Source organism: Gossypium hirsutum, chromosome D02 (genome assembly GCF_007990345.1).
Source record: "Gossypium hirsutum isolate 1008001.06 chromosome D02, Gossypium_hirsutum_v2.1, whole genome shotgun sequence".
NCBI classification, from domain to species: Eukaryota; Viridiplantae; Streptophyta; class Magnoliopsida; order Malvales; family Malvaceae; genus Gossypium; species Gossypium hirsutum.
The window spans coordinates 71,676,233-71,702,456 of NC_053438.1; the positions used below are offsets into that span (position 1 = coordinate 71,676,233).

The 26,224-nt window shown below is 31.0% G+C and overlaps 4 protein-coding genes and 1 long non-coding RNA gene across 9 annotated transcripts; 3 read left to right on the top strand and 2 right to left on the bottom strand.

Annotated features, from left to right (window-relative positions):
• The first annotated feature begins 397 nt into the window (after window positions 1-397).
• On the top strand, window positions 398-4,092 carry LOC107908593 (probable E3 ubiquitin-protein ligase RHC1A). 3 transcript variants are annotated; one of them, XR_005910602.1, is made up of 5 exons: window positions 398-1,472; window positions 1,584-1,795; window positions 1,928-2,652; window positions 2,739-2,862; window positions 3,891-4,092. XR_005910602.1 is itself a non-coding variant. In XM_041089300.1 (4 exons), the coding sequence occupies exons 1-2, from the start codon at window positions 608-610 to the stop codon at window positions 1,613-1,615; spliced, it is 897 nt and encodes a 298-aa protein (XP_040945234.1). In that variant the 5' UTR covers window positions 411-607; the 3' UTR covers window positions 1,616-2,652; window positions 2,739-2,862; window positions 3,390-4,092. The 3 variants fall into 3 exon arrangements, 2 of the variants coding, with proteins under 2 accessions (XP_040945234.1, XP_016691294.1); XM_041089300.1 differs by having other exon boundaries at window positions 411-1,472; window positions 1,584-2,652; window positions 3,390-4,092; XM_016835805.2 differs by having other exon boundaries at window positions 411-1,472; window positions 1,584-2,652.
• Window positions 4,020-7,479, bottom strand: LOC107908592 (uncharacterized). The gene is made up of 5 exons (XM_016835804.2): window positions 6,909-7,479; window positions 6,012-6,121; window positions 5,558-5,929; window positions 4,797-5,481; window positions 4,020-4,667 (listed from the first exon to the last, which is right to left on the bottom strand). The coding sequence occupies exons 1-5, from the start codon at window positions 7,153-7,155 to the stop codon at window positions 4,588-4,590; spliced, it is 1,494 nt and encodes a 497-aa protein (XP_016691293.1). The 5' UTR covers window positions 7,156-7,479; the 3' UTR covers window positions 4,020-4,587.
• Window positions 7,480-14,990: 7,511 nt separating this feature from the next.
• LOC107908142 (histone-lysine N-methyltransferase, H3 lysine-9 specific SUVH5) lies at window positions 14,991-16,644 on the bottom strand. Its single transcript, XM_016835397.2, has 2 exons — window positions 16,022-16,644; window positions 14,991-15,803 (listed from the first exon to the last, which is right to left on the bottom strand). The coding sequence occupies exon 2, from the start codon at window positions 15,793-15,795 to the stop codon at window positions 15,184-15,186; it is 612 nt and encodes a 203-aa protein (XP_016690886.1). The 5' UTR covers window positions 15,796-15,803; window positions 16,022-16,644; the 3' UTR covers window positions 14,991-15,183.
• Window positions 16,645-21,039: 4,395 nt separating this feature from the next.
• LOC107908591 (uncharacterized) lies at window positions 21,040-21,753 on the top strand. Its single transcript, XM_016835803.2, has one exon. It carries the CDS (start codon window positions 21,189-21,191, stop codon window positions 21,615-21,617), a length of 429 nt encoding a protein of 142 aa, XP_016691292.1. The 5' UTR covers window positions 21,040-21,188; the 3' UTR covers window positions 21,618-21,753.
• A 1,055-nt stretch (window positions 21,754-22,808) lies between these two features.
• Window positions 22,809-25,982, top strand: LOC107908589 (uncharacterized). 3 transcript variants are annotated; one of them, XR_001687084.2, is made up of 6 exons: window positions 22,809-22,961; window positions 23,265-23,342; window positions 23,780-23,880; window positions 23,979-24,294; window positions 24,532-24,595; window positions 25,176-25,982. It is a non-coding gene; the product is annotated as an uncharacterized lncRNA (long non-coding RNA). The 3 variants fall into 3 exon arrangements; XR_001687082.2 differs by having other exon boundaries at window positions 24,532-25,982; XR_001687083.2 differs by having other exon boundaries at window positions 24,090-24,294; window positions 24,532-25,982.
• The last annotated feature ends 242 nt before the right edge of the window (window positions 25,983-26,224 follow it).

Genomic DNA, 26,224 nt, shown 5'->3' on the forward strand with positions numbered 1-26,224 from the left:
TTCGGAGTTAAATGTAGTTTAAATTCGATGTGGAGTATACAAATCAATTTGTAAATACGTGTATCTATCGCACGAACAATTTAGACTTACACATTAAAAAATAACGTGTTAACAAAATTTATGATGACTATTTCTTTTTTTTTTAACATGGCATATATGTTTACAATTTGATCCATATACTTTTCCATCTAAAAAACTGCAATTTCACTAAATTTTGGAAATTGAGAACCAAACTGATAAAAGAAATTAGCACTAAAATGAAAAAAATGAAAAACATTTAAGGACTAAAGTTATCATTATACCTATTTTCTATTAAAAGTATTTGTTAATTGTAATGAGAAAACAAAAACTATGCAACGAGTTAACATCAATTATCAATCATCCTTTACATTTCCTACAAGTTAGACAAAACTGGGAAAAATTTTAATTAACAAATACAAATCAAGGAAAAAGAGAAAAAAGGAATCCCTTGTTGCATGTCTACAAGGTATTCTTTTTCCCTTCACATTACGTATATAAAGAGATATGAATTCTTCTTCCATAATCTGAAAAATCCTATTTTTAAAACACACAATTAATCCCCATTTTCATAGCCAAAAGAAAAAACATGTCTTTGAACAGCCACCGTCGTCCTGGTGTTACAGTAAACGGTGTCCGAAGGATGAGAACCTACCATTATTTCTGGTGTCTCCATTGTCAACGAACCGTAAGGTTTTCAAATTCAAACGTTTTTGAACCTTATTGTCTTTATTGTTTTCGTCAACTTCATCAAGAGCTTGATGTTTCAAGGCCTAGACTTAGAGTTAATCATGGCCTTGAACCGTATGAAACCATTCGTAGGTTATTAGATACTTTGGCCGCCGCTCTTGACCCCACCAGGCCGCGGCAAAGTGGAAGAGCTCGTTGGGATCGACCAATTCCTGAAACTGGACCTTGGGTCACTCTCGTCGAACCACCACGACCGCAGCCGAGTCCTATCGTTGCACCCCGAGATACAGTCAGCAATGACGACTTGGATGGTTTGCTCGAAGGCTTAACGGAAGACGATAGGCCGGGTCCACCACCGGCAGCTGCGTCAGCCATCGAGGCCTTGCCGGTGGTGATAATCACCGAATACCACCTTACCAACTCTACGCATTGTCCTATTTGTAAGGATGAGTTCGAGATTAGCGGAGAAGCACGAGAGTTACCATGCAAGCACTTGTATCATTCCGATTGTATCGTCCCTTGGTTGAGCATTCACAACACCTGCCCCGTTTGTCGCTACGAGATCAAAGACGACACCGATCCCACGACCGATGATGTCGTTTTTCGGGACATCGGTTTTGGGGCCGACGATCTGGCAAACGGATTAACCTGGTTACGAACTCAGTTCCTTTCTTCTAGGCCATTTCGTGCATTCTCTCATTGGACACAACGATATATTGATTTCCTCGATAGCAGATTCAATACAAATACTTTCACTCGCGAATGTAGGATCTATTGCCAGAGCTTAATCTATTACATGTTTATGGTTTTTACGTATATATTTACATATACATATATACATGTATTACTAACATTTACAAGTGATTAATCCACAGCAAGCTCATGGTGGCCATCATGGTTCATTTAATAGCTTCACTGTCTTTAAATATATCAACAGCCTGCAAACTTTGGTAATAATTTCAACAACTTTACAAGGCAGGTATGTATATATAAATATATATATATATAGACTTTCTATTATATACTAACATTCAAGACAACATTGATGGCAAAATAATTACTACAAGATATATTGGAGCTTTAACTGGTATGTCTGTTCTGCAAAATGTTCCAATTTTCAGTACTTCAGCAAAGAAAAATCATAAATTTTTCATTTTTTTTCATGATTTTTTTTTTGTTGTTAGTAATTTTTTTTAATTGGGTTCTTATATATTTGCAGTTTCTTAACAGATGAAGACCAGAAAAAATAAAAAATTAGTATATGCTTGTTATCTTATAGTTAGTTCTTGCAGGAAAGGAGATATTTATGTAAATATTCATTAAAGTCCCCACTGCTAGATTTAATGTTATATAGTCATTTATTAAACATTTCATTAATAAATTTAAAAAAAAACACTAATAATAAAAAAATATATGTAAAATGTGAAAATATGCTCCAAGTCCTTATACTTTTCAAACATTTGAAATTTAGTTCTTTCAATTTTATTTTAAGGAATTTAATTCCTTTACTTTTAGATTTAAAAATGTAAGTCAAACTTTTAACACTATTAAAAATCTTTTGTCAAATTCAAGTTCACTACAACCTCGTTTTTCTGTTATAAGATTACTAAGTGAGTTTTTTCTCTCATTTCAAAAATGTAATACCAACGAATTTGATAAAAGAATTTTAATTGTCAGCAATTTGACTTGAATTTTAAAATCTAAAAAATAAAAAGATTAAATTTCTACAAATAAAAGTAAAAAGACTAAATTCCAAATACACCAAAAGTAACCATAAAAAAATAAAATAAATGAGAGGTTATCACCACACCTCCGGTGGGACTTTTGGGAGCTGGTACCAGCATCACCATCATCAAAAGCTGGAACCAAAGGCGCCAATGTTATCACCACAACAGCTTATGATCTCCGCCACCAGCTCCGCCTTAGGGTTCCTTCTCCAACAAGGTACTCACTCCCTTTCTTTCCACTTCCTTCCGTCAAAAGGAGAAAAAAAAAAAAGATTGATTGTTCTTTTAACTCTCTCATCTTAGATTGAAAGATGTATGCTCTTAAACAACTTCCAGCTTTCATGGGAAATCAACAATTTTTTCAATTTACAAATGATGATTTCACTCTTCATGTTCCTTTGGAAAGCCTCTGCAGACAGTTTATTGGGTAAGCAAATCAATTTCATTAATATAATAATAAATTTAATTTTTAATATTTACATTTTTATTAATTTAATCATTATTTTAAAAAAGAATCGAATAAATTTAATACAAGTACTACTAAAATTTTAAATTTTTAAACACCATAATTTGCACAATAATCCACGTATACTTCATAATAATCTTTTTGAATTTTTATTAACTTTATATATATATATTAAATTTTAAAATTTTTATATTCTTTAAATTATTTGTTAACATAACATATAAAATAAATAATGCCATGTCAGTAAAAATTTTGCATAAATTATTATGTCAATTATCGTGCCAATATTATTAAAATGAATATTTTCCCATTAAAAAAAGCTATTTGATTTTCTTTTATAAATTAATAACCACAATTACCCTCAAATCAAATTGACAAAAAATGGGATATAGGCAACTAATCTTAGAATGTGATAATGCTTTAGCAATTGAAACCATTTTATGCCATCTGAGTTACGTCTAATCAAGCAACTCTTATGTTGCGATTAGATGGTTCAACCTCAATACATCTCCAGGAATTATAATAAAGTAGGTGATTGGATGACTAAGCTTGGTAAAGGGAATTATGATGAGATGCATATATTGAAGGAGTGCCCACCCCCTCTAAGGGAGCTTCTCAAGGGTGATCTTCATCTTACGATTATTTTGACTAGTTAATTTAGTTCTTGTTAACGCTCTTTAGCTGTTTCTTTGTTATCAAAAAAGAATTGACAAAAACTATAAACGTCAAATCAATTATGATAATTAATTCAGTTTTATAAGCTACTAAAAAATTTATAACCATTTTAATAAACTTAAACAAACTTCTAATATATATATATATTTATTTTAAGATATTTTTGTAGTATAAATATATCATACCAAAACCAACTTCTATGAAAGAGAAATTTGAACCAACTTAATAGGCCAACCAAACCAACCAATTAGATAAATTAAAATCTAAACCGGTCAATTAATTTATTTCATATGACACTGTTTTGTTTTGTCTAGGTTGAGCTGTCTTTGACTTGCTGGTTAGACAAGCAATGTCCTGAGCCAGCTAGGACCAGCACGGATACACCAACTTGGACCTGCCAGGCACCACTCTTAAGAAAACATAGACCTGAATGGACCAATTTGTAATATGAACCATTCCATGTTCATGAATTTCTATTTATTCCATTCATTACATGAAGCTATTCAACAACCTAAATTCATAATATACTTTTCTTTGTCCACATATTTCCTTCAGTGTATTATAAAACACTAGTTTTTACATTTCGCCTTTTAATCCTACATTATAGTCGCTCAAAATGAACCACAATATTCTTTACACTTAAATATGAGAGATGGTTCTCGTTGAAACCGACGAGTTACTGCCAGTTTCTTAAGTAGTCAAACCATGTTCGGAAGTTATTCCCTTTGGGAAAAAACATCCTGTGTTTTCTTTTGTAACGACGTCGTAAGTGAAGTAAGATGTGGCCTGCCAACTTTCTGGCTTCGACCAGTTGTTCATGTGTCCATCTCGTTCACATATATATATTGATTGCATTAACTGAAGGAAAAGGGAAATCTTTTGACGGTTTCGGGTTATTCACGCGTGGTTTCTCTACCATCCTTGCCATATATATCAAAACTGGGAAATGAACATCACCTGCCACGGTCTTTCGGGAACTTCGGGTGGTAGGGACAGAATGGATCTATTCGATCATAAAAGTTGATGAAAGATTAAGACTCCCAATACTCCTAATAAATGGAATTCCTTGAGGGAAACACGTACTGCTACGGCTGCAGACAACAATCATGAAAACAGTCATTACAATAAGCTAAAATGCATGTCCAACTGATTGAATATTAACGAATGCTATAAGAGAACATAAGCAGAATCGTGTAGTTTCACTTTGCATAGATACTTACATGACGGAGATTGCACTGCTGGAGACTTAGCAACCGGTGCAGAAACTGGCCCTTTTGTGTGCTCCATACCTTGGCCGGGACGAGACCCATAAGACACTGAAGCTATTGGTGGTAGATTTGGGGGGGACAACTGTGATCGGGGGCTCATTAACGGTGGGTGCTTAGGAATTACGTTAGAATAGGATTTGGATGGAGGACTTGGTGGAACTGCGGGACGAGAGTACGGACAAGGGGGAGGGGGATGTGCCACTACACTAGAAGATGCAGGGGAGATTGGAGGAGTGGGAGCTGGCGAATGAAGGGGACGATGAGCAGATGGAGAAGCAGTATTGCACATAGGACAAGGCGGAAAACGATGAATCTTGGGTGACAATCTTGGCGGGTGAGTTGGAGCAAAATTAGGATGCAGTGAAACTGATGGCTGTGGAGCTGAAGTTGGTGAAGGAGTGGGAGGGCTAGCATGAAGTGTACCCTTCAAATAAGATGATAAGCTAATGCTTTTAACTTTACCAAAGTCCGAGTTATTGAGACCGAGATTCCTTGTGGGAGAGTGCGTGATGGTTTGAGCCAACTGCTTTAATCTCCGAGGCAGCATGTTACCAAAACTATCTATCACCGAAGCCTGAACTATGACTGGCGACAACATTGTGGAGCCATTTTTGTTCGTTAATCGCACAAACAAGTTCTGCAACAAACAAATAAAAGATGGAAGTTATTAACACATAACACAAAATGAAGCAGCTAGTTCGAGTTTACCATACCTCATAAGACCTCAAATGTAGACCGTACTTCAGCTGATCCCTTAACTCGATGCATTTGTGTTCAATTTCAGATATCGAGTTATACAGTGTAAAGTTAAATAGAAACTGGGTTATCTGAAATATGGAAGCAGATTGTACAGGAATTACAGTGATGCCCCCACGAAACTTTAAAATCTCAAACTTAGAAGGCTGTCCAAAAATCGGAGTTGTCAAAGTCAGATTGGATCGCCTGAGGAACAGCTCGATTAAAGATGATCTCAGCACGCTAAGGGCTACTGGACTTATAGGACGATGCACGGGATTGGAAAGAAAACCAAACACGACATTAGTAGAGTTAGATTCACCCGATGGATGCATGGATAAGATAGCCACCTGTTGAATGAGTAGCTTTTAGATAAACTTTTCACGTAATATAGAGGTAAATATATGTGACGAAAGAAGTTAAGACCAAAACCTTCGTCTCCGGAACACCTATTTCTTCATAGATATCATACTCCAACTTTTGAATATGATCAACAAGCTCGGAAACTGGTTTTTGAAGTGTAAAACATGCATGAACTGAGGCTGCAAAGGAAAAAAGGTCATTCATTGTGATGTAAATACCATTGAATTCAAAAAAAGAAACGATTACTCATATAATGGCACGACATTAAATCATCCATTTGTATGTGATCAACCAGTGATCATTTTAAGGTATGAAAAACAATAAAACATAGCTCTTGTCTCATAAATTTGACACTTTTATTTACAAGATAAGGGGAAGAAAGCATTGAAACAAACCATAAAGTGTTTGCTCCTATTGCTAAAAGGAGAAATGCTCTAAATATAGTAAAACAATCACTTCCTATGATACAATCTTAATTGGAACCACATTTTTGTCATAAAAACAAACAGCAATAAAATGAACATCTTGTCAATGAAATTCTAGAAGAAGGTTAAACAAATGTATGCCCCTTTCGGCCTCTGCCGATATCATCCAACAAAACAACAAGGCAAAATCGGCGGAAAACTTATGTTCAATCTTCAATTGACACTCGAGTTAGATCCAAATCAATTTTGGATCTCTAAGTCATTTACAAGTACCTAGGGATCAATGAAATATCAATAGTCAATTTACAACAGGGGCAATCAATAATTCCTAATTGAAAGTTGAAACATAATTACAAGGTAAATGAGACATCAATGAGGGGAAAATACCAAATAGTTCTCAACAATTAAAGATCTGAATTAAACCCGAAACAAATGCAATGAAAATCAACTTACCCGTTAATTAAAACAAAATAAATATTTCAAAATTAAACCCTAATTACACAAAGAACAAGAGAAACTAAATTTTGAAAGAAATCTTTACCACTGAGCTTAATAGCTAGCTTAGCTTCAAACCCAGAGTTTGAAGAACGAAAAGGGAGGATCCAAAAGATCCCAGGCAACAAAACCGACAAGCTAAGGAACAAAACAAAAACACATCTGAAACTAAACTCATTGGAAATCCTCGACAAAACCATCCCACACAAGAATCTCGAATGCCCTTCATTGTTCCCTGATTCAAGGCTCTGTTCTCTTTGTTGCTGTAGATTTGGGTCCTCATTTTTCCCCATTGAAAGAGCATCTGGAGAAGAACTCAAAAAAATGACAAAAAAAGAAGACCAATGAAATTTCTAACTTTGGGTACTTTTCCTTCTCCGTCTTCTTTTTCAATCTCTTTCTCTATCTGTAAATCTCCACTCACCAGCAACACCACCACCACCACCACCAAATAATAGCTTTGCAAAGGGTGTGGATTGATAGGCAAGCGTTAATGGTGGGCAATGCATATGCCCTTCTTTCTCTCTTTGTGTATTAACTAGTGCTGAATTTTTTACAACACTCATCTTTCTTTTTTTTTCCTCTCTCTCTCTCTCCTTTTTTTTTAAATTTAATTTAATTTTTGAATTTAAAGGGTTTTTTTAATCTTTTATCTAAATTTTTCTACTAAAATTGACGCACCGACTTGAATTAGGACTCTTTTTAAAGTCAATTTTAAATTACCTTTTTTGTTGGCAAGCCGAATAGGGAAGAGAAAATAAGGGAAAAGATAAAGCAACGTGTATACCTTATATCTCTCATTCTTTTCTTTTTATAACACTTTTTTTTAATTTTAAAATAAAATTATTAAAATTATTAGTTATTTTATTATTTTATAAATTACTAATTAAATTATTAGTAATTTTACGTTTTGATTATTCAATTTTAAAAATTACAAAATACACTGAACTATTTAAAAATTTTCATTTAAGTCACTAGACGATTTGAATTTTTTATTTAAATCATAGAGCTGTTAAGTTTTATTTTTAAAGGTATAGTAGATTGGTAACTATCGATGAGTAAAAGAACATACTTTAGATCCAAGTCAATCTAACAGTCAATGTCGGAGACCAGAGAAGAAAGTTATTTCATAAAAAAAAAATTAAACTGTAGAAAAGAAGGCAATGAGAGCTTTCGATTGGTGTAGATAGTGTAAACATAGAATACCATACAACAACGATTTTAATAGCTCGGTGACTTAAATGAAAACTTTCAAACTTTCAAAATACGTATTTATGCATGTGTGAGTCTTGAGCTTAAATCTTATTGTGATTTTAAGTCTTCTTACATGTATAGATCGTGTCAGAATTTATCCCGATATAAATTTAAATATGTTTTTTTATCAGCCCATGTACTCATGTATTATAATAATTCAATTCTAATTGTAAGTATACAAATATATTAATTGCAGTTGTAGCTGATTTATACATTGTATTGGTTGATTTTTATTACACATACGTGACTTTTCGAATTTTAGTTGTAACTTCGAAACATTATTATATATAATTCTCTATGAATAATTATTTTTCTTCTAAAACAAAATTATAAAAAATACATATATTTGATTCTAATTATAATTAATGGTATAATTATAAATTATAATTCTTGGAGTAATTTATATTATACGCATCCAAGTTTTTTTTTCTTACTTTTCTTTTAATATTTTTAGCAATTAGAGTTAGGGATGTTCAGACGGTTAGTTCAGTTAATACTCGAATCGGATGATTATTAATTGAATTACCTGAAATGTAAAAAAAATTTAACCGTTAATCGAACCGATTTTTTTTTTCAAATACATTAACCAAAACGAAATATTTCAGTCAATTCAATCAGTTAGTCAAATTAACCGAAATTTATATGTTTTTGTCTTTCAATTAAACTAAGTATAAAACATATAAAAAATACATCATTAATGTTTATTTTCTTTTTTTAGTAGTTCAAAAAACTTTAAATAGAACAAATAAGACATTAAAACCTTTAAATGGGTATATATAATATATGTTATCTGTTTCGAGTAATTGGTTAGTTATCCAATTTCGAACTAAATTAATCGATAATCGAAATTTCGAAAAATCATTAATCAACCTCCGACCGAATTAAATTTGACCATCGACCAATTAGATCGATTAATTCGATTTTAACCAAACTGTGAACTCACCTAATTAGAGCTTTCTATGTGAATATTGAAATCTATATATATATATTAATTCCAATCTTCTCAGTTGTCAATGTATAGTTGTAGTTGTAAGTTAATGTGATTTAATTATTTTCCCAAATCACACAATATCAAACCTTTTTAATAAAATATTGTATTGATTAAGTACTAAATTAATGTAGTAATTATAAAAATTGCATACCCCTAAACCCAATAAAATAGCAATTTAATTGACTCCAAGCATTTGTACTTTTTTAATTTTATTTTGGTATTTGGTAAATGTCTATTTTTCCTTTTTTCCCAAACATTCTTTGTATAATTATATATTCAAAAATTAAGAAAAAAAAAGTTTGGTGCCAATAAGAAATGAAATTGAAATGGTGGGCAATATTGGAATAAAAAAATAGAAAATGGGTCACCTTCACTTGCTTGGTACAAAGTACATATCTTTTAACTTCTTCATTATTATTATTTTAATAATCTTTTATTTATTTATTTATTTAACATGATGACCAATATGTGGAACACATGTGGACCAATGAGAAGTCAAGCATCTAGTTTGCAATCAATTAAAATAATAATGAATAGATGATATGAGTAGTTACCTTCCTCTTCTTCTCTCTCTCTCTCTCTTTTTTTTTCATTTTTTTAATCTTATAATTGTCATAAGTCCTTTTATTTTTAGTAAATTTGAAATTTAATTTTTGTACTTTTTATTTTTTAAAATTTAGTCTTTTTATTTTTTATATTTTAAAATTCAGGTTCAACTGTTAATATTGTTAAAATTTTTTTGGTTAAATTTAGATTTATTCCAATGTTATTCTTTTAGTTACATTGCTATAAAGTAAGCAGGGGCGAAGCGAGAACATTTTTTTCGCCTTTTCTAGCCTTTAACTTTTTAATTTTTGTCAAATCATACCAAAATGAATGCAAAATTAACGTTTCTTCAATTTTGTTGACATTACATACATGTGGATTACCACATGAATGACATATCAACATTTAATTAATTTTTTTCAAAATTTAAAAATTCAAACTTTATTTTTTAAAATTAAAAATCATTAAAATTATTAAAAACATTATAAAAAACATTTTTAATATTTTTAAATTTTAAAAAATTACTTAAATGTTGACATATTATCTACGTGGCAATCCACATATATACAATGTTAGCAAAGCAGCGTGATTTGACAAAAAATATAAATTTAAGAGAAAAAAGAGGCGAAAAATAAATAAAGGGTTAAAGTGATTTTTTTATAAAGATGAAGGGCCAAAACTCATTATGCCTTTAGTGAATGTATTTTATTTTATGGCTGGAAACTAAAACATCTTAACCAAATGCATGAACAAACCGTCAATCTCAAAGCGGGTCGGGTTGTTGACCCATTGCGTCACAGCCTTGTTTACTTTTGGACTATTGAACCCACGACTTTTTTGGTTCCATTATAAAAAATTGCCCCATAAAATAGAAGGGTTAATATAATTTTTAGTCCCTAAATTTGTTAATTAAGTCCATTTAGGTATTTACATTTTTTTATCCATATTGGTACCTGAATTTGAAAACTACGTTCACTTTGGCTCTTGAACTTGGATTCCATCAAAATTTGATGTTGCGGCACAATCTCAAAATGCCGTATTATCAAACTTTTACATTTGTTAAGCTCATGAATTAAAATAAACCTAGTTGCCAAATGCAAGTATTAAAGTGAACAAAGAAATTAAGTACTAAAGTGGATTTAATTATCACTTTTAGAGATTAAAATTTATATTAACCCAAAAAAGATTAATCATCAAAAGCACATTTGCTCCTCGAAATCATAAATACAATTAGACTTGAAAAATTAAATTATGGGTCAGATATGATCGTATTTATGTATGACATTTTTTTATATAACGTTCAACAGGGGGAAGACAAAGAGGAGATCAAGATAGGGACAAGAATAGGGATAAAGAGGAGATTGAGAGCCAAAATAGGGATAAGAAGACAAACTCATCAAGAAGACATTCGCTCAAAGTGATTTCAGGATGCTAAAAAATCGATCCCTTCTTTTATCTCTCTTTAGGCTATTTATAGAAGAGGCCTCATTATCTCTATTAATACGAGATTGTTATGCCTAAATAGATTTCTTATTGTTTTAGAAGTACACTCACATTATGAAAATGCTCAAATTTAAAAAGCGGATGTCTTAATATGAAAACAATGGATGCTTGGAAGCGTAGAAAGTTAGTGCCTTTCGTTTCAAAGCAAGTGATTAAGGGGAGATCAAAATAAATGAAATAATTAGTTAGCAACCATATGATATATCTTAATGGTAAAAAAAATCTGATTGGTATTTAATTTTATGATGTGATGAGTTGACAGCTTTTGTCAAAAGACTCTGTGAAGCCGAAACTAGCAAATAAAACATAATGATGAACAGCAGTGATTCTTGCTTTGGATCAACATCAAATCAAATTAATAACAGTACTGTATGAACTTTCAACAATTTCCCTTTTTAGTAAAGTTGGACCGATAAGCCAATGCTAAATATATTTTTTGGTTGTCACTATCGAGGCGCAGTTAATCCAGCCATTTTCACATCTTAGGCGGATTCTATTTTACTTTGTTTATTAAAAATAATAAACTAAGTGATAATATGATTGGCGAACTAGACAGCATGTGTACTTCATATTAAGGTATAATCTAATTAATAAGGAGTGGACTAAAAGGGGGAATAACTTAATCCTCTTCTTGTGAACTATGTAATGTTTACACTTGTTAATAGATCGGGTCACTTGGCTCAGCCCGAAAAATATAGGTCTGAAAAATAGATTTGGACAAAAAAAATACCTGTTTAAAAAACGAGCCGAGTCTCGGATAAGGCATTTTTAGCTCGGGCTCAACCTGAATTCACTAAATGACAAAAAAAATTATTTTTTAATATTATTTTCTTATTGTTTTCTCCCTATTTTGCTATTATTTTACTATTATGTTGTTACTATTTTGTTGTTATTGTTTGGATATTGTATAAAACTTATTTTATTGTTAATTTTGTTATTATTTTAAATACATATGTTAATTTTGTTATTATTTTAGAGGTATTTGCTTGTTAAGTTGCATCTATTTTAGTGTTATTTAAGTATACATATTTTTTAAAAATTATTTTCAATTTATTAATAAATATTTATTTTGATATTTTTAGTATTTTTGATGTATTATATATTTTTAAATTATATAAAAATAATATAAAAATTAATATGAGCTGCCTGGGTCGAGCTCGGATTTTAATATTTTTATCCGGGTCGAGCTTGAGCAAAATTTTAGGCTCATTTTTCGGTCAGATCTGACCTAGCAAACGGGCATAAATTTTTAGTTGATCCCAACCCAGCCCGGGCCATGTACACCTCTAATAGTGTTGTTGTGGAATCGACAATTCATTCTATTAGAGATTGTGGATTTGCTAGTATGGTGTGGATAAATGTTTTGCCAACAAGGCCCGAGACATTTGTTTCAGCTTGCCAAGAAAAAGGTTGGTACTATAGAATATCAAGAATGAAGGCAATCTGTTGTCTTATGTAGGTGAGTGGGCTACTTCCTTTTCCATTATTTGCTGGTTTATTTGGAAAAACATGAATGGTTTTACTTTCAGTCATTCTAGTGAGAGTAGCTCTGAATTAATCAGCTCAGCCAAGGCATGGACAAAATCATTCGTGGCTAAAGAGTTCATTAACCAATGGGCCTGTACGTCTATGACAGCAGGAAGGGGGCAACTACTTGGGTTAGTATGGGTTAAAGTTGATGTTGATGGATCGGTGGCAAGGCAAATCTCGAAGGTGGCTATTGGAGGGCAATGAAGAGGTTTCTAGTGGTGGCTGGTTGGTAGGCCTCAAAATGACAGTTGGTTTGATTGGTATTTTACAAGTAGAAGTTAAAGCAATTCTAGAAGGTATAGAATTGGCTTGGAACTCAAGTTGATAATATAATTTTGATTGAATTCATTCGGAATGGTTGGACATCAATGAGTGATGTTGATGAAATCAAATGCATTCATGACTGGTGTTTGAAACCTTAGGAAGTTTAAGTTTAAACATATTCAGAGGGATGCTAATAAAGTTGCAGACTGCATTGCTAAGGTAGATGGTAACGTGATGGATCAACTGATTATTTTTTACAATCTTCTAAATTATGTGAGGGACTTTTTAGAAGAGGATATTCGATAGTCTTTGTTGGTCACAGATAGAATGCTCTAGTTTCTAATGTTTTCTTATAATTGTTATAAATTTACTATTTACTATTTACTAATAAAATAAAAATAAAAAATCCTAAAAGTAAATAAAAATTTTAATAATTATTCTAGGATGAACCTACTTACTATGTTAGCCACGTCTTCACTTCATAGTAGAAATAGATGGCATTTTTAACGGAAGACCAATTTACTTTTTGACCTAATGTACATAGATTAATTTTTTTAATAAAGAGAGCAAAACGCAAGCTTAGGAATCAAACATTACAGGGACAAAGCTATTTTTTTTTCTTGGGGGCCAAAGTTAAATTATAAACTTTATGAATGCTAAGATATAATTTTGTTATTGAATTGACTTATATTTTTACTGTTTTTATACGGGTTAAATCATAATTTTATTAATTTTGAATATTAAAGTAAAAATTTACAATATATTAACTTAAACTTTACAATTTTTAAAAAGTTTAAAAAGGAAATTTTCCAAGAGAGAGGCCATGGCATATGCATGTCCCCTAAATATAAGACCATGAGTTATTGTCTCTCCCATCTTTATCATCTTCATTTCCTTCATTAAATTGAGGTGTTCGAACGGTTAACTGAATTGAACTAGTATTAACCGAATCTTTTAAAAATTAATAATTGATTTTCGACCAAATTAAATCAATTAATCGACCGATTACTTGAATTAGATCGATTCGATCAATTAATTCGATTTTAACCGAAATTTAAACACCACTAAATTAAATAAAATCCCTTAAAAAACTCCAACAAGAGATACTAATAATTTATAATTAATTAAAAGAATACAAAAAAAAAGTTTGAAGGCTTTCAAAATTAAACTATTAGCTACCACTTCCCATTTAAGTAAACTGTTTGGGGGCAGTAATTCAAATTTTATTATTCTCTTAATAAAGAAAAAAAATCTAATTAAAATATTTTAAAATTTAAAATTTAAATTTATGTCATTAGTTATGATACAAAGAATTAAAAAAAAAGGAAATTTTCATCAAATTCTCTTTTTAGACAAAAAGAAAGTTAATTGATAAAGCTTTCCAAAATGGTTAAAGATTCCATAAATAACTATTTATTAAAAATTAAATTGAAATTTTTTTATTTTAAAAATAAATTTATATGTTACAATGACATTATATTTTAATATATAAATAGATAAAAATTTTATCAGAAATAACTATTTTTTTCATAAAATATAAAGATCACTTTATTTATTTTTTTTTTGAAAAGAAAAAGGGTAAAATGGAAAAATTTTCATTTAGGCTATTTATAATTTATAAAATTTTAAATTAATAATGGTAAAATTACATTTTAACCCTAAAATAATAAGAATTTGATTTAATCTTTTAAAAATTATAAAGAAATAAACTATTAAAATGATGAAATTACATTTTTACTATCATAAAAATATACAATTTAATTCCAGTTTCCCCCAAATTTTTTTTTGTCTCTCCTGCTGCCACCACTTGCATTTTGAGCAAATTAACTTTCAAGTGTATTATTATCGATTGAGTGTTGTTATGAGTATTATTATCAATGTAGGAATATGTAAATTCAAGTAAGTTGAAACACATTATTCTCCCATTTATATGTTAGGTTAATAAAAAACTATATATAATTATAAATATTATATAAAAAAGAACAGATATAATCGTAACTTATAATATATTATTAAAAAAAAAAACAAAATTCTTCTCCTACGAGCATTTAAGCTTTCAAAAGAACATCACATATCACACTCTTCACATTTTCTTAATAAAAATTGTAAATTTCTTTACCAAATTTCCCTTTCTCTTTCCAATATTCAGTCACACAGAACAATCCATCGTAAACAAACTTATAGTTACACCCACGATCACCACTACCATCATCATTGACCTTACGAATCACCCTCACCGGCATTTTATCATCCATATATTGTTCTTCAGCGCAAGGTTCCCACGTACAAGCTTTTGATCTTTATTGGGATTGTCACCTTCGCCGCAATAGACCAACTTATCCGAACAAATCTCATCGACGTTGTCGTACCGACCGGAATCAACGATGCTTGTAGCCAGGATTTTTCCATTGATAAGTTTCATGTAGTCTATTCCTCTTTGAAACTCATGGTGAAGCCCAACGATACTTAACTCACCTCGCCAGTAAAAATGGTCACAAATTTTAGTCCCTGAAATGGGTCCTATTTGCTTACTAGTGTTAACCCATTTCCCCACGGTCCTAACAACAACCTTGGCTGCTCTTATATGAACTTTTAAGCCCGAGTTTCGACCATTTTCATGTTCTTGCCAGAGCTTGTTTACAGTTTTTTTCTTGTCGAGTAACTCTCTGTAAAAGCTTAAAGCTTTCTTAATATTCCGACGAGTTTCATACCATATTGCAGTAAAAGGCTTCTCTTTGTCGTCACGAAACAGACCCTTACAAGGTATCACTCTTTTGCCATCTTTAGCTCTGTTAAGTTTCGATGAAGACTTAACATTTCCAAGCTTTTGACACAGAGCCGCCATGGATAATCCTAAACAACACTCCCAAAAAAAGTTTACATTACATGCATATACTTTTTTTTTTGAAACAAACATTACATACATATACATATACATATACAAAGAAAAGAGCTAAAAATAATTCATTGCAACAGTGAGGAAATAATTAGTGTAAAAAACATGAACAGGAGGTGATTATTGTAAAAAAGAAGTAAAGGAGAAAATTTGAAATAAAGTTGAGAGATCGTACAGAATGAGGAAAAAGAACCAAGTAAAAACGAAGGTGTAGAGAAGGAATGTTGAGTTGAGTGTATCAATAGAACCTTGAAAGGAATGTATAAATGAGGTAGAAATTTTGCCGGAAAGGAAAAAACAGATGGAAAATTTTTGGAACGCAAGGAAAAACAGATGATTTTCATTAAACGGTCAAGCCCGACAAGAGGATCAGGGCCCGATTCAATACTTCGGTTAACCGTTAATGAGAAAAAAGATCGCGTTCAACATTTTGTTGGGTAATTATTTTAGAGACGAAGGTATGATAACGTGCGGATCCAAGATGATTAAAGCAATTCAGAAAAGGGTTTCAGATGTTTCAAATTCTACTTTGACAAGGAAGATCATTCACGCCTTATAACATATAAGATAGTGGCATATAAGACATATCCTGTTGGAAAAAAATCTAACTGCAAACTGTTTAGTTAAGATGGTATTTGATAAGAAGATCAATGTGCGAGTGTTTGTTGATGCCCCTACGAAACTTTTAACAATTTTATAATCTGATAGATAGAGTTAGCGGCTTCTGTAATCTTAGTAATTTGAGTTTTTTTTATTATTATAAAAAAGAACAAAAGATTATATACAATTTTGTTGAGTTTATTGAATGCTTTACTTTTAATTCTTTATATAATAGTTTATAGTGACTTTCCGTCTATATAAGTGACTTTTCGATTTGCTATATTCATTTATCCTAATCACGTAACTCTTTTTTAATTAGTTATTAGATTTCATCTTTCATTATTGCGTTTCTATTTTTATCATTTTTTATAATTTATTTAACATGTAATATCGTTTGAGACTGTAGAATTTGGAGATCTCGTCCACACGATGACCTAGAAAAATTTAACCATTGTTTCAAATAAGTCTTTGCAATTCCTTTACATACTTGATGATATCCATGAAACCAACTAAAAATACAACAAAGCAAGTGTACCTATCGATAAATAGTATAGCTACGATGAGCAAGATATCGTTCCCACGAAGACTAAAAGTACTAGTAATTACCATCTTTCTATTATTTAACTGATAAATTGAAATGATTGATTAAAAATAAAATTAGCTAAATTAATTAACTAAGAACATGAAAAAGAACAAACTAGAAAAATAATCGATTAACAACTAAAGAGCGAAACAATACCCAATAAAGAATCCACCTAGACTGCATCTGTCATTATCAATCTGAATTAAATAATTTATTCACTTAATATCTTGATTCGTAGAAATCCATAAAATATGTCAATATCTCTCTTTAAGACTAAGAGCAATTGACTTTAAGTTGATTAATTGAATTTTCTTTCTAATTAAAACTCATATTATCGCATTAACTCGATATATGGATTCCCCTATTAGATTTGACTCTAATCCGGTAGATTTATGTCATCCTATTTCTAGGATTGTATGCAACTCCACTCAATTATACTAAATCTACTTTTAAACAGGGTCTATTCCTCCTCCGAATTAAGCACATCAAACATGAATTAATAATCCGGAAATATTAAATCAAGAATTAAGCACACATAATTGAGAACAATATTCAAGTATTTATTGCGTAAAATAGAAATCAAAAGATAAAATTCATCATAGGGTTTATCTCCTCTAGGTATTTAGAAAATTAGTTCATAATCGCGAATAAAAACATCTCGAAGACAATATACCCACAGAAAATAGAGAAACTCATAATAAACTTCAAAGAAATCAAATGGAGATCTTCAATCTTGGTGGAAATCTACTTCCAAGTCTACTTCATTGGTGTTTTCCGAGTTGTTTTCTTCAATATTCTCTGATGGCTTCCACTTCTATTCTTATATTTGGTATATATAGGTCTTAGAATGCCTGAAAAACCTAAAAATTATGTTTTTTCGCGTATTTAGAGTGCGAATCACGATATCCACATAGATCGGCACATGACTGTTTGGCTCACACGGCCATGTGTTTAGCCCATGTGGCTCCTGAAATATGCTCCAATTATTCGATTTTCGCTCGTTTTGCTCCAAAATGCTCTCCTAAGTATAGAAACATGAATTTAAAGGATTACGAGTGTAAAATTCATCATTTTACATTGATTAATCATTTAAAAACGCATTAAGAATGAGATTAAAATATATTACTTTTGACACTTATCACTTGAATATGTTGGCTATTATTTGTAAAGATTGCGATAAAAACAAAACTTTTTAAAAATACTAACCCACATAAACTGACCTAAGATCAAATGAACATGTGACTTGAATGGTCAAAATCATTATAAGGGCCGGCAAGGATGAAGTTAGAAAATTTTTGTAAGAGGTTAGAATGAATTTGTATGTTTTTATGAAAGTTAAAATGTAATTTCACAATTTTAAAAGATGAAGCCCAAATGAAAGCTTTCCATGATGGTTCTCATGAAGGTACTAAAAGCAAACCATATCAGTTTTGGGCCAATAACAGGCCTAGATGATCACTCTTGGTGTTAAAACATAATGGTATAAATTTTTATATTTTTTATTTAGAATTTAGTTTATTTAATTTAATTTTTAAAAATTTAGCGCTTTAATTTTTTAAATTTAAAAATGTAAGTTCAGTTATTAATATTAATAAAATTTTTTGTTAAATTCAGGTCAATTAAAAGTATCATTTTTTTACATAACTACCAAATGTGGGGTTCTTTTGTTTTCTTTTTTTCATAATGTAACACCACATACAATACTAACTAATAAAAACGTGACACATATTATGTTTTATTATTATTTTTTAACATTAATCTCATTATATCTGTTTTTTCATACAATGTTTAGAACTACTCAAAGTCCCTCCCCAACCCTTAATAGAAAGAAAATGCGTTTCAGCACACTTAAACCTAAGTCCTCTTACACTAACAACAATATTAATGTCAATCGAACTAATACTCAATCGACAATATGCTCTTATTAACCATAGTACACCTTAATAATTAAGCCCTTCTTTATTTTGTATCTTATCTAAAAAAAATGTTAATAATTTGGTAAGGGGATGATATTAATGTACAATTGTAGAGGGCCAATGTATTAAATTTCAACGGTCATCCAAGGACGGTCCCCATCACATTTTTTGTTTGATATTATAAATATAAATACCAAATATGTGTAAGCTCGTGATGTGTCAGAACTTTTTTCCCCAAAATCATGACCTAAATTTACATTATTGGTAACATTGAAAAAAGAAGAAGCCTACTTTCAAAAATTTTTCTGTTTGCCCAATTTTGACGCTTGACAATGTCAAATGATGATGGCCCTACTTTGTTTCACTATGTTAAAAGATTCCTTCTATCCATTGATTGAGATAAGGTATACCATGCACTTCCCCACTTTATTCACACCACCAATTTGTGTAAAGGGTTTTTTCCCTTTTTTTTTTTTTAATTAACGGTTGAAAAACTTATATGGTTGATAAAATAATAAGATAGTTACATATGGTAGTATGTATTTCATATTGATGTACATTAACTAATTTTTAACAATAAAAATGGATGTAACTTTTAACAAAAAGATCATTTAAAAAAGAAAAAAAAAAGAAAGAGCAAGTCAAATGTAAGAAACTAAACTAATCCCTCCGATGAGGAATCCTCAATCAACCATAATCCTGTTCTCCTGTCACGAGCCATCTTGACGAGACCATCTGCGATCTTTTTTTTTTTTTAGGGAATATGCTGTAGTCTCCATGTCCTACAATTGCAAAGAGCTGATGGATTCTCCTGACCAAAGCGGAATTGAAATCCCCAAATGATCTATCCTAAAGACTGCTAATTTGAATTAAAACCCTCTCAAAACCTCGATCTAGTATAACTTTCAATCTATCCAAGATGTCTCAAAGTTCGATGTCTAGCACAATACAACGTTCCAAATATCTGCTGAAACCAAGAATCTACCATCTCCATTTCTTTTTAATCTAACATATAAACACTAATTTACGTATTTTTTAAATAAAAAAATAAAATATAATTCGACTTATAATACAAATCCTCCGTGTTACTTTTATCCGTTACCCCAAATCAAATGAAAAGAGAAAACAATTCCAACTGCCCACTAGTTTACACTTTGGAAATAAAAAAGGTGGTAAAGGAATGGGGTATGATTGGAGAATAATATTCAAATCCCAACAATACTTATGAGGTCTTGCGGAGATTTTAGGTTGGGGTTTTATGTTGCGTAATATTGTTTGTAGGGTTTATCTTAGAGGCGACATTGTTGGGGAGGTAGTCATGGACCTCGAACATGAATTATAAGACGATCTTGAAAAATATTAAAAGTTATATATATATATATATAAACCATAATTAAACTTTCATGTATATAACTGCGCCAAATTAAAATTACTGTTATAATTTATAAAATGAAGGTTGATATTTATATTATTATTTATTTATGTTTATTAATTTTTTATTACATTGTTTTTGTAATTTTTTATTTTATAGTAATTGACCTAAAAATTAATAATATGATTGATTTGCCATATATATTTTTAGGCCAAAAATAAACCCTCCATCTATATATATTAATTATAAGAAGCAAAAGGTTAATTTTTTATTCTTGGTATATTATCAAATTTAGCTCTCAATATTTATATCTTTTGCTAATTTGGTCCTTATCATTTAATTAAATTTAGCCATTAATCTTTCAAAAAGAATCAATTTATTTTTTTAATGAAAATGCTAATCAAAACATTAATTTTTTAACGATGTTGGCACAGCAATCCGTGTGACAATCCATCCATACGTACTTTATGCTAACATGCCACTATTTATCTTATATATCATATTAACAAATAATTTAAAATTTATAAAATATTAAAAAAATTTATAAAAACATAGTATGAAGTAAATGTGAATTAGGATGCAAGTTACATATATAAAATTTTATTTTCATTAAAATGACAATTTAATTCTTTTTAAAAGATTGATAGTTAAATTTAACTCCTTTTAAAATATAAAGAGCTAAATTTAACTAAAAAAAGAATAAAAATTAAAATGATAAAGAAAATTGAAATTATTTACAGGAAATATCAGGAGGAAAGTAGGTGTCCCTATATATGATTCTTCACCCACTATATAACTTTATTTCTTCTTCATTGTAGCACACATATAGTTTCATTTAAGGTAGATCTGCATTTGAATTCATCAAACAGCCATGGAAGCTCTCCTCTCTCAATTCACTTTCCTCTCAGATCAAGCTTTACAAGGCAACAAGAACTTCGACCCATCCGCCATGGAAGACCTAATGAAGCTTTTCGAGATCGAATCTTACAAAGCATGGGCAGCTTTGGAGCTAGAGGAAGAAAAACAAGTGAAAGGAGCTGAAATAACCATGCAACAAGCAGAGGATTATTTTGACTCAGTCATGGAAACCGCCGTGGATGAGTTCAGGCGATTCGAGGAAGAAATGGAACGCGAGTCAAAAGCTGAACTCAGTGGTGTTGATGATACTGCTGAGAAAGTTAAAAAAATGGGGGATTTGATGGAAAAAGGTGCAAACATTGCTTCTAAATTGTATGTTGAAGCTGCTATGAAATCTGCAGGTTTTAATGGACTTTCACCTAACAAGGTTCATCCTTCATGAAAAAAGTTATATATATATATTATATTTATTTAATTTCATTTTTTTGTAATTTATATGTATGATTGATAAGGAAGCTTGATGGGGGTTTCTTCGATGTTACTGTTTTTTTTAATGGATTATTTGTTTTTAATTAAAATCCATGAACTGGGTTTCAAGCAATTTTTCCACAAATTCTTCGGCTATGAGTTCTTCTTTCCATGCACAGTCATAGAATCGTTGTTTATCATATTGTATTTAATTCAATGATTTCGTGTACTTGTAGCGGTAAACTATTTTTTATTCTTTCTATTAAAATTTTGAGTAAAGTAGCCCTTGTATGCTGATTAAAGAGGCAACTATTCTGGGTTATAACCATTATCTAGGAAAGTATTCGATATTTAAAGTTGAGCTATGAGGCATTTTGGATGGACTGTCTATTTTAAACGAATAAATATATGAAAGAGTACTGATTCACCCAGATAGTATGGAGGTGATTAAAGTCATTGAAGATAAGCAACCAAAGGATGCAAATTCAACATTGGTTAGAAGCACCACACAATTATTAAAATGTGAAAGATTTGTGGTTCTCTGTATGTTCTCAGGAAGAATAATCGAGTTGCTGATGGAATTGCCAAATTGACTTCTGATAGTAAATAAGGTGCCCAGATTTTGGAAGATTCCTATGGAGATTTTACAAGAATTATGTTAAGATAAAGCAAATGGTTTTTTTTTACTTCTAGTAATTTGATGTATTATACTTTGAGTTTGTTATATTCACAAAAAAAAAAGAAAAAAAAAGAGAGGAAACTATTCTTTCTATTAAAAATTCTATCTATTTTTACTATTAAAAACTGATCATTGGACAAATTATGTGAAACTATCTAATTATTTCGTTAGTCACACAAATTTTTAGCAGTAAAAATGGATGAAATTTTTAACAGAAAAGACTAATTTGTTTTTTAATCTAATCTACATGGACTACTTGTCCAACTTTGTAGTAAAAATAGGCAAAAATATAATCAGACCCTTAGCTACACAAATTTTTAACAGTAAAAAAATATAAATTTTTAACAAAAAGATTCAAATTGCTTTAAATGATTTAACCCCTAAATTGATATTTTTATTTTAAATGATTTAACCAAATATAACACAATAATTATAAACAATATATTATTTAACATAAAAATTCCGTTAACAAGACCCAAAATAAAATGCCATAAAGAAAATTTAGTTATATAGTTATTTCCTCGTAAACCAAATAGCTATTAAAAGGCGGGAATCTACATATCTCATCTGAAATTTAGATTTAGATATAAGCGAAGAAAATCTTTTGTTATTATTTTACCCAAAATTCTATAATTTCAGGTATGAAATTTTGTTCCTTTAATTTGCATAGTAATGTAATAGTAATAATCAACAAATTCGCTCTCTATTTTTGAATTTTCGTTAAAATTTCTCCAGGGTTCGGTTCTGATTTGGTGCAAGTCTTTTTTGAATTTCAGTTTCATGCGAAGTTCTAGGGTTCCTTCAATTAGATTGAATTGATCGATTTCGCTTCGTTTTGTTTGTTTAACAAGAAATTAATGGAAATTCAGGAGGAGGAGTCTCGAAAAGGAAAAAAAAAAAAAACTACATCGCATCAATTAATCTGATATTTTTATTGTGCAGGAGAAACGTTTGATATTAATTTGTTATTTTGAGGTGATTAACCGATAGCATGTGCCTCAGGATTTACTCTCATAGCAGGTAATCCCGTTTATATTCATGCTATTAAAGTTAATCTTGTTAACATATATGCAAATGTGAGGAATTTTGTAAGAAAGGTTGGGAGCTCTGGAATTTGTCTTGTGGATATCGGATTGGAATACGAATTCTTCAAGTTTATCTGCACTCACCCATAACTTATTTGTGTATTGTTCAGTGATCTTTCAACTTAACAAGAAAGGCTATGTAGTTTGCTTGGTTTTTACTATTATAATCTTTGTAGAATCTGAGTCCTAAGCAAGAATCTTTTAAGAAGTGGCAATTAGATAGTTGGACGTGCCAAAGTGAAGGTGCTGCTGCAGTTGAATGTGTCATTGGCATTTTGTAAACCGATGGTTTCAGTTTCGGTTTCACTTTTATGGCTGTTGAATCTCTTGGTTGAGTATGTCTTGACATGCGTGTGATATCTTTCTGTTCAGGATGGCATAATTGCCTTGACTTCTTTGAGCACCTTCATGATAGTAGATTTATTTAATGACTACCGTTCTGATTATGAAGTGTTGCTGAATATTCCAATAAGGTATGATGGATTTATTACTTGACATCTTCTATGCAACTATCAACATCTCGGTGGGCACCTGACATGTGAGCCTTTTGCTTTGAAAAAAATCGAAATAGGATAAACACAAATACCATTGGAGCTAAACATAGGGATTTTACGAGAAGTGATAGAATAAATACAAATACAAATCTTATAGCTGTCGCTCAATTAATCGTGTTGTTGCACAGAAGGAAGAGTTGCTCTGTTAGTCTTTGATGCTGCAAAAGTCATTTTCCAATGGTAAGACGTCACCGGAGCTGTTCTCAGATTCCAAAGCATTATAAGAGGCAAAGAAGTAGGAGCTCTAAATCTTCTAGCTCAAATCTTGTGACAATAGAGCAGAAAAGCTGAAAAGTGCTAGTGACATATTAATAAAAGACGATGAAGGAAAAGGTATATCAAATAGCTCCTCCTTGTGCATGTAGTTTATTTTCTTTTCAGAGTTCTTTTATATCTTCTTGAAGTTTATTTGGTACATTTTCCAAGTTTGCTGGTTCTATTAATATTTGAGAAACAATGTCACATTGAAGTTTGGAATCACAATGCTTTTGATTTACTGGAAGCAGATACATTATTAGATAGCCTTTTTTTTTTTTTTTCCTTTTCTTGATTATATGATATTTGGTTCAGGGGGATGATGCAACCACAATTCATATTGGAAAAATGCAATCAAGGATCCCAAGTGGGTTCTCAGGTCTTGTGAAATTCAAAACTCATTTCATGCTTTAATTTTAGTCTTGATGAATGAAGATCATTCAGTTTCATGTACACAAATCCGTTTTTCTTACCTCCCTCAGTTATATGGAAATTTTCCAAGCTGAGTAATGTGCTGTTTTGTACAGCTCATGCTACCTAATAACATCCAGTTAGAAAATGCAAAGGAAAATAATGGGGAGAGGTTATTTATGTGCTTTACCATTGTAGAACAAAAAAAGAGATGTCTGCAATTGCCAAAAGCCTCTTATTTTGTTGGTTTTGTTATTTACAATGATAGATAGCCATTCTAGCTAAGTGTTTTGGGTTGAACCGTTATTATTCACCTTCCATGAATATATGATGATGTCTAAAATGTACTTTGGTGCAAGGTTTGAAGTATCACAATGGTTTGTTATAACTGCAGTAAGTTACTTCACTACCTTCTGCACAGGATTTCTTGAAGGACAATTCTGCTAACTTGTTTTAATTAAACTGATTCAATGCACATTTATATGCCGCATTAAAACATATTTTAGTGCCTTTGTTCTCACAAAGGTTAGTTTGCTGATTTCTTGTAGTTTACTTTGTGAATCAAGAATTATGGTGAGAGAAAGAAAAGAAAAAAAGGTAAAAGGAACACGACTTGTCAGCTGTTTTTTTACTAACTGTTGTCTGGTTTAGAAAGAAATCCAAAATGGAAGGTTGCAGCTCTTCTAGAGGCTAGGCAAAAGGAGGTAATATCTAATACAAATGTCCTACGAATGCTTGTCTGTTCGTGTTTGTTTCACTTATTCATTTTCTGCAATGGGAATGCCATCTCATATATAACATTAGATACTTTTGTGGTGTGTACTGCCGAAAATGGTCCAGATGAGACGAACTCGGTCTTGACAGAGAAATCACACAGTTGGTTTCCCTGGTATAATTTTTGAACCCCTCACTCTAGTTTACGGTTGTGACTCAATGTTTTAGCCTGCAGCCAACTTTAATCAACATCGACAGGAGCAAGCTCGAAAAGAGAAAGAAGAGTTGGAAAAGTTGCTCAAAGAGAACCCGTTATAAGGAACTAGAGGAGCTTCAAAGATGAAAGGAAGAGGCCATGAAAAGGAAGAAGCAACAGGGGGCCGGAAAACATTCAAATCAGACAAAATCATCTGTAAAGAACAAACTCCGACCGGAGTTGTCCTTTGCCCTCGGTTCTAAATGATTGATTTTATAACCAGGTTTATTTGTTCTAATATTTTGTACTGTAGCTGAACTTCCATTAGTAATTAAGAGCATATATATGATTGTGAACGTAGTTTTAAAGTTGAAAACCTATTCTGCTTGCTTTACCTTTAACCGGTCTCCGGTTTTGATCATGCAATCGATAACTCCTATGGTCATCTAAGCTTTGCTCTCATGGCCTCATGGGTCTATGATAAACTCTGTTGCTTCCTTAGGGACGAATTGACCGTTAGAATGAATTGAGACCTTTATCTCGATTAATTCATACAATCACTTTGAAAATATAGTACAAATTTTTCAAAATTCACCATCATAACCCTTCCTTTTTTTCTAAGTTACAATTTAAGTTCCGTTTGTTTCACTGAAAATGGCTTCTGGAAAATTATTTATGAAAAATGAT

Coding starts and splice junctions, on each gene's coding strand:
- LOC107908591 (XM_016835803.2), top strand. CDS start 21,189: ATGGAAGCTCTCCTCTCTCAATTCACTTTCCTCTCAGATCAAGCTTTA.
- LOC107908593 (XM_041089300.1), top strand. CDS start 608: ATGTCTTTGAACAGCCACCGTCGTCCTGGTGTTACAGTAAACGGTGTC. Junction 1,473..1,583: donor AAATACTTTCACTCGCGAAT/GTAGGATCTATT, acceptor ATTAATCCACAG/CAAGCTCATGGTGGCCATCA.
- LOC107908142 (XM_016835397.2), bottom strand. CDS start 15,795: ATGGCGGCTCTGTGTCAAAAGCTTGGAAATGTTAAGTCTTCATCGAAA.
- LOC107908592 (XM_016835804.2), bottom strand. CDS start 7,155: ATGGGGAAAAATGAGGACCCAAATCTACAGCAACAAAGAGAACAGAGC. Junction 6,122..6,908: donor GCTAGCTATTAAGCTCAGTG/GTAAAGATTTCT, acceptor TTTCCTTTGCAG/CCTCAGTTCATGCATGTTTT. Junction 5,482..5,557: donor TACATTTGAGGTCTTATGAG/GTATGGTAAACT, acceptor TGTTTGTTGCAG/AACTTGTTTGTGCGATTAAC.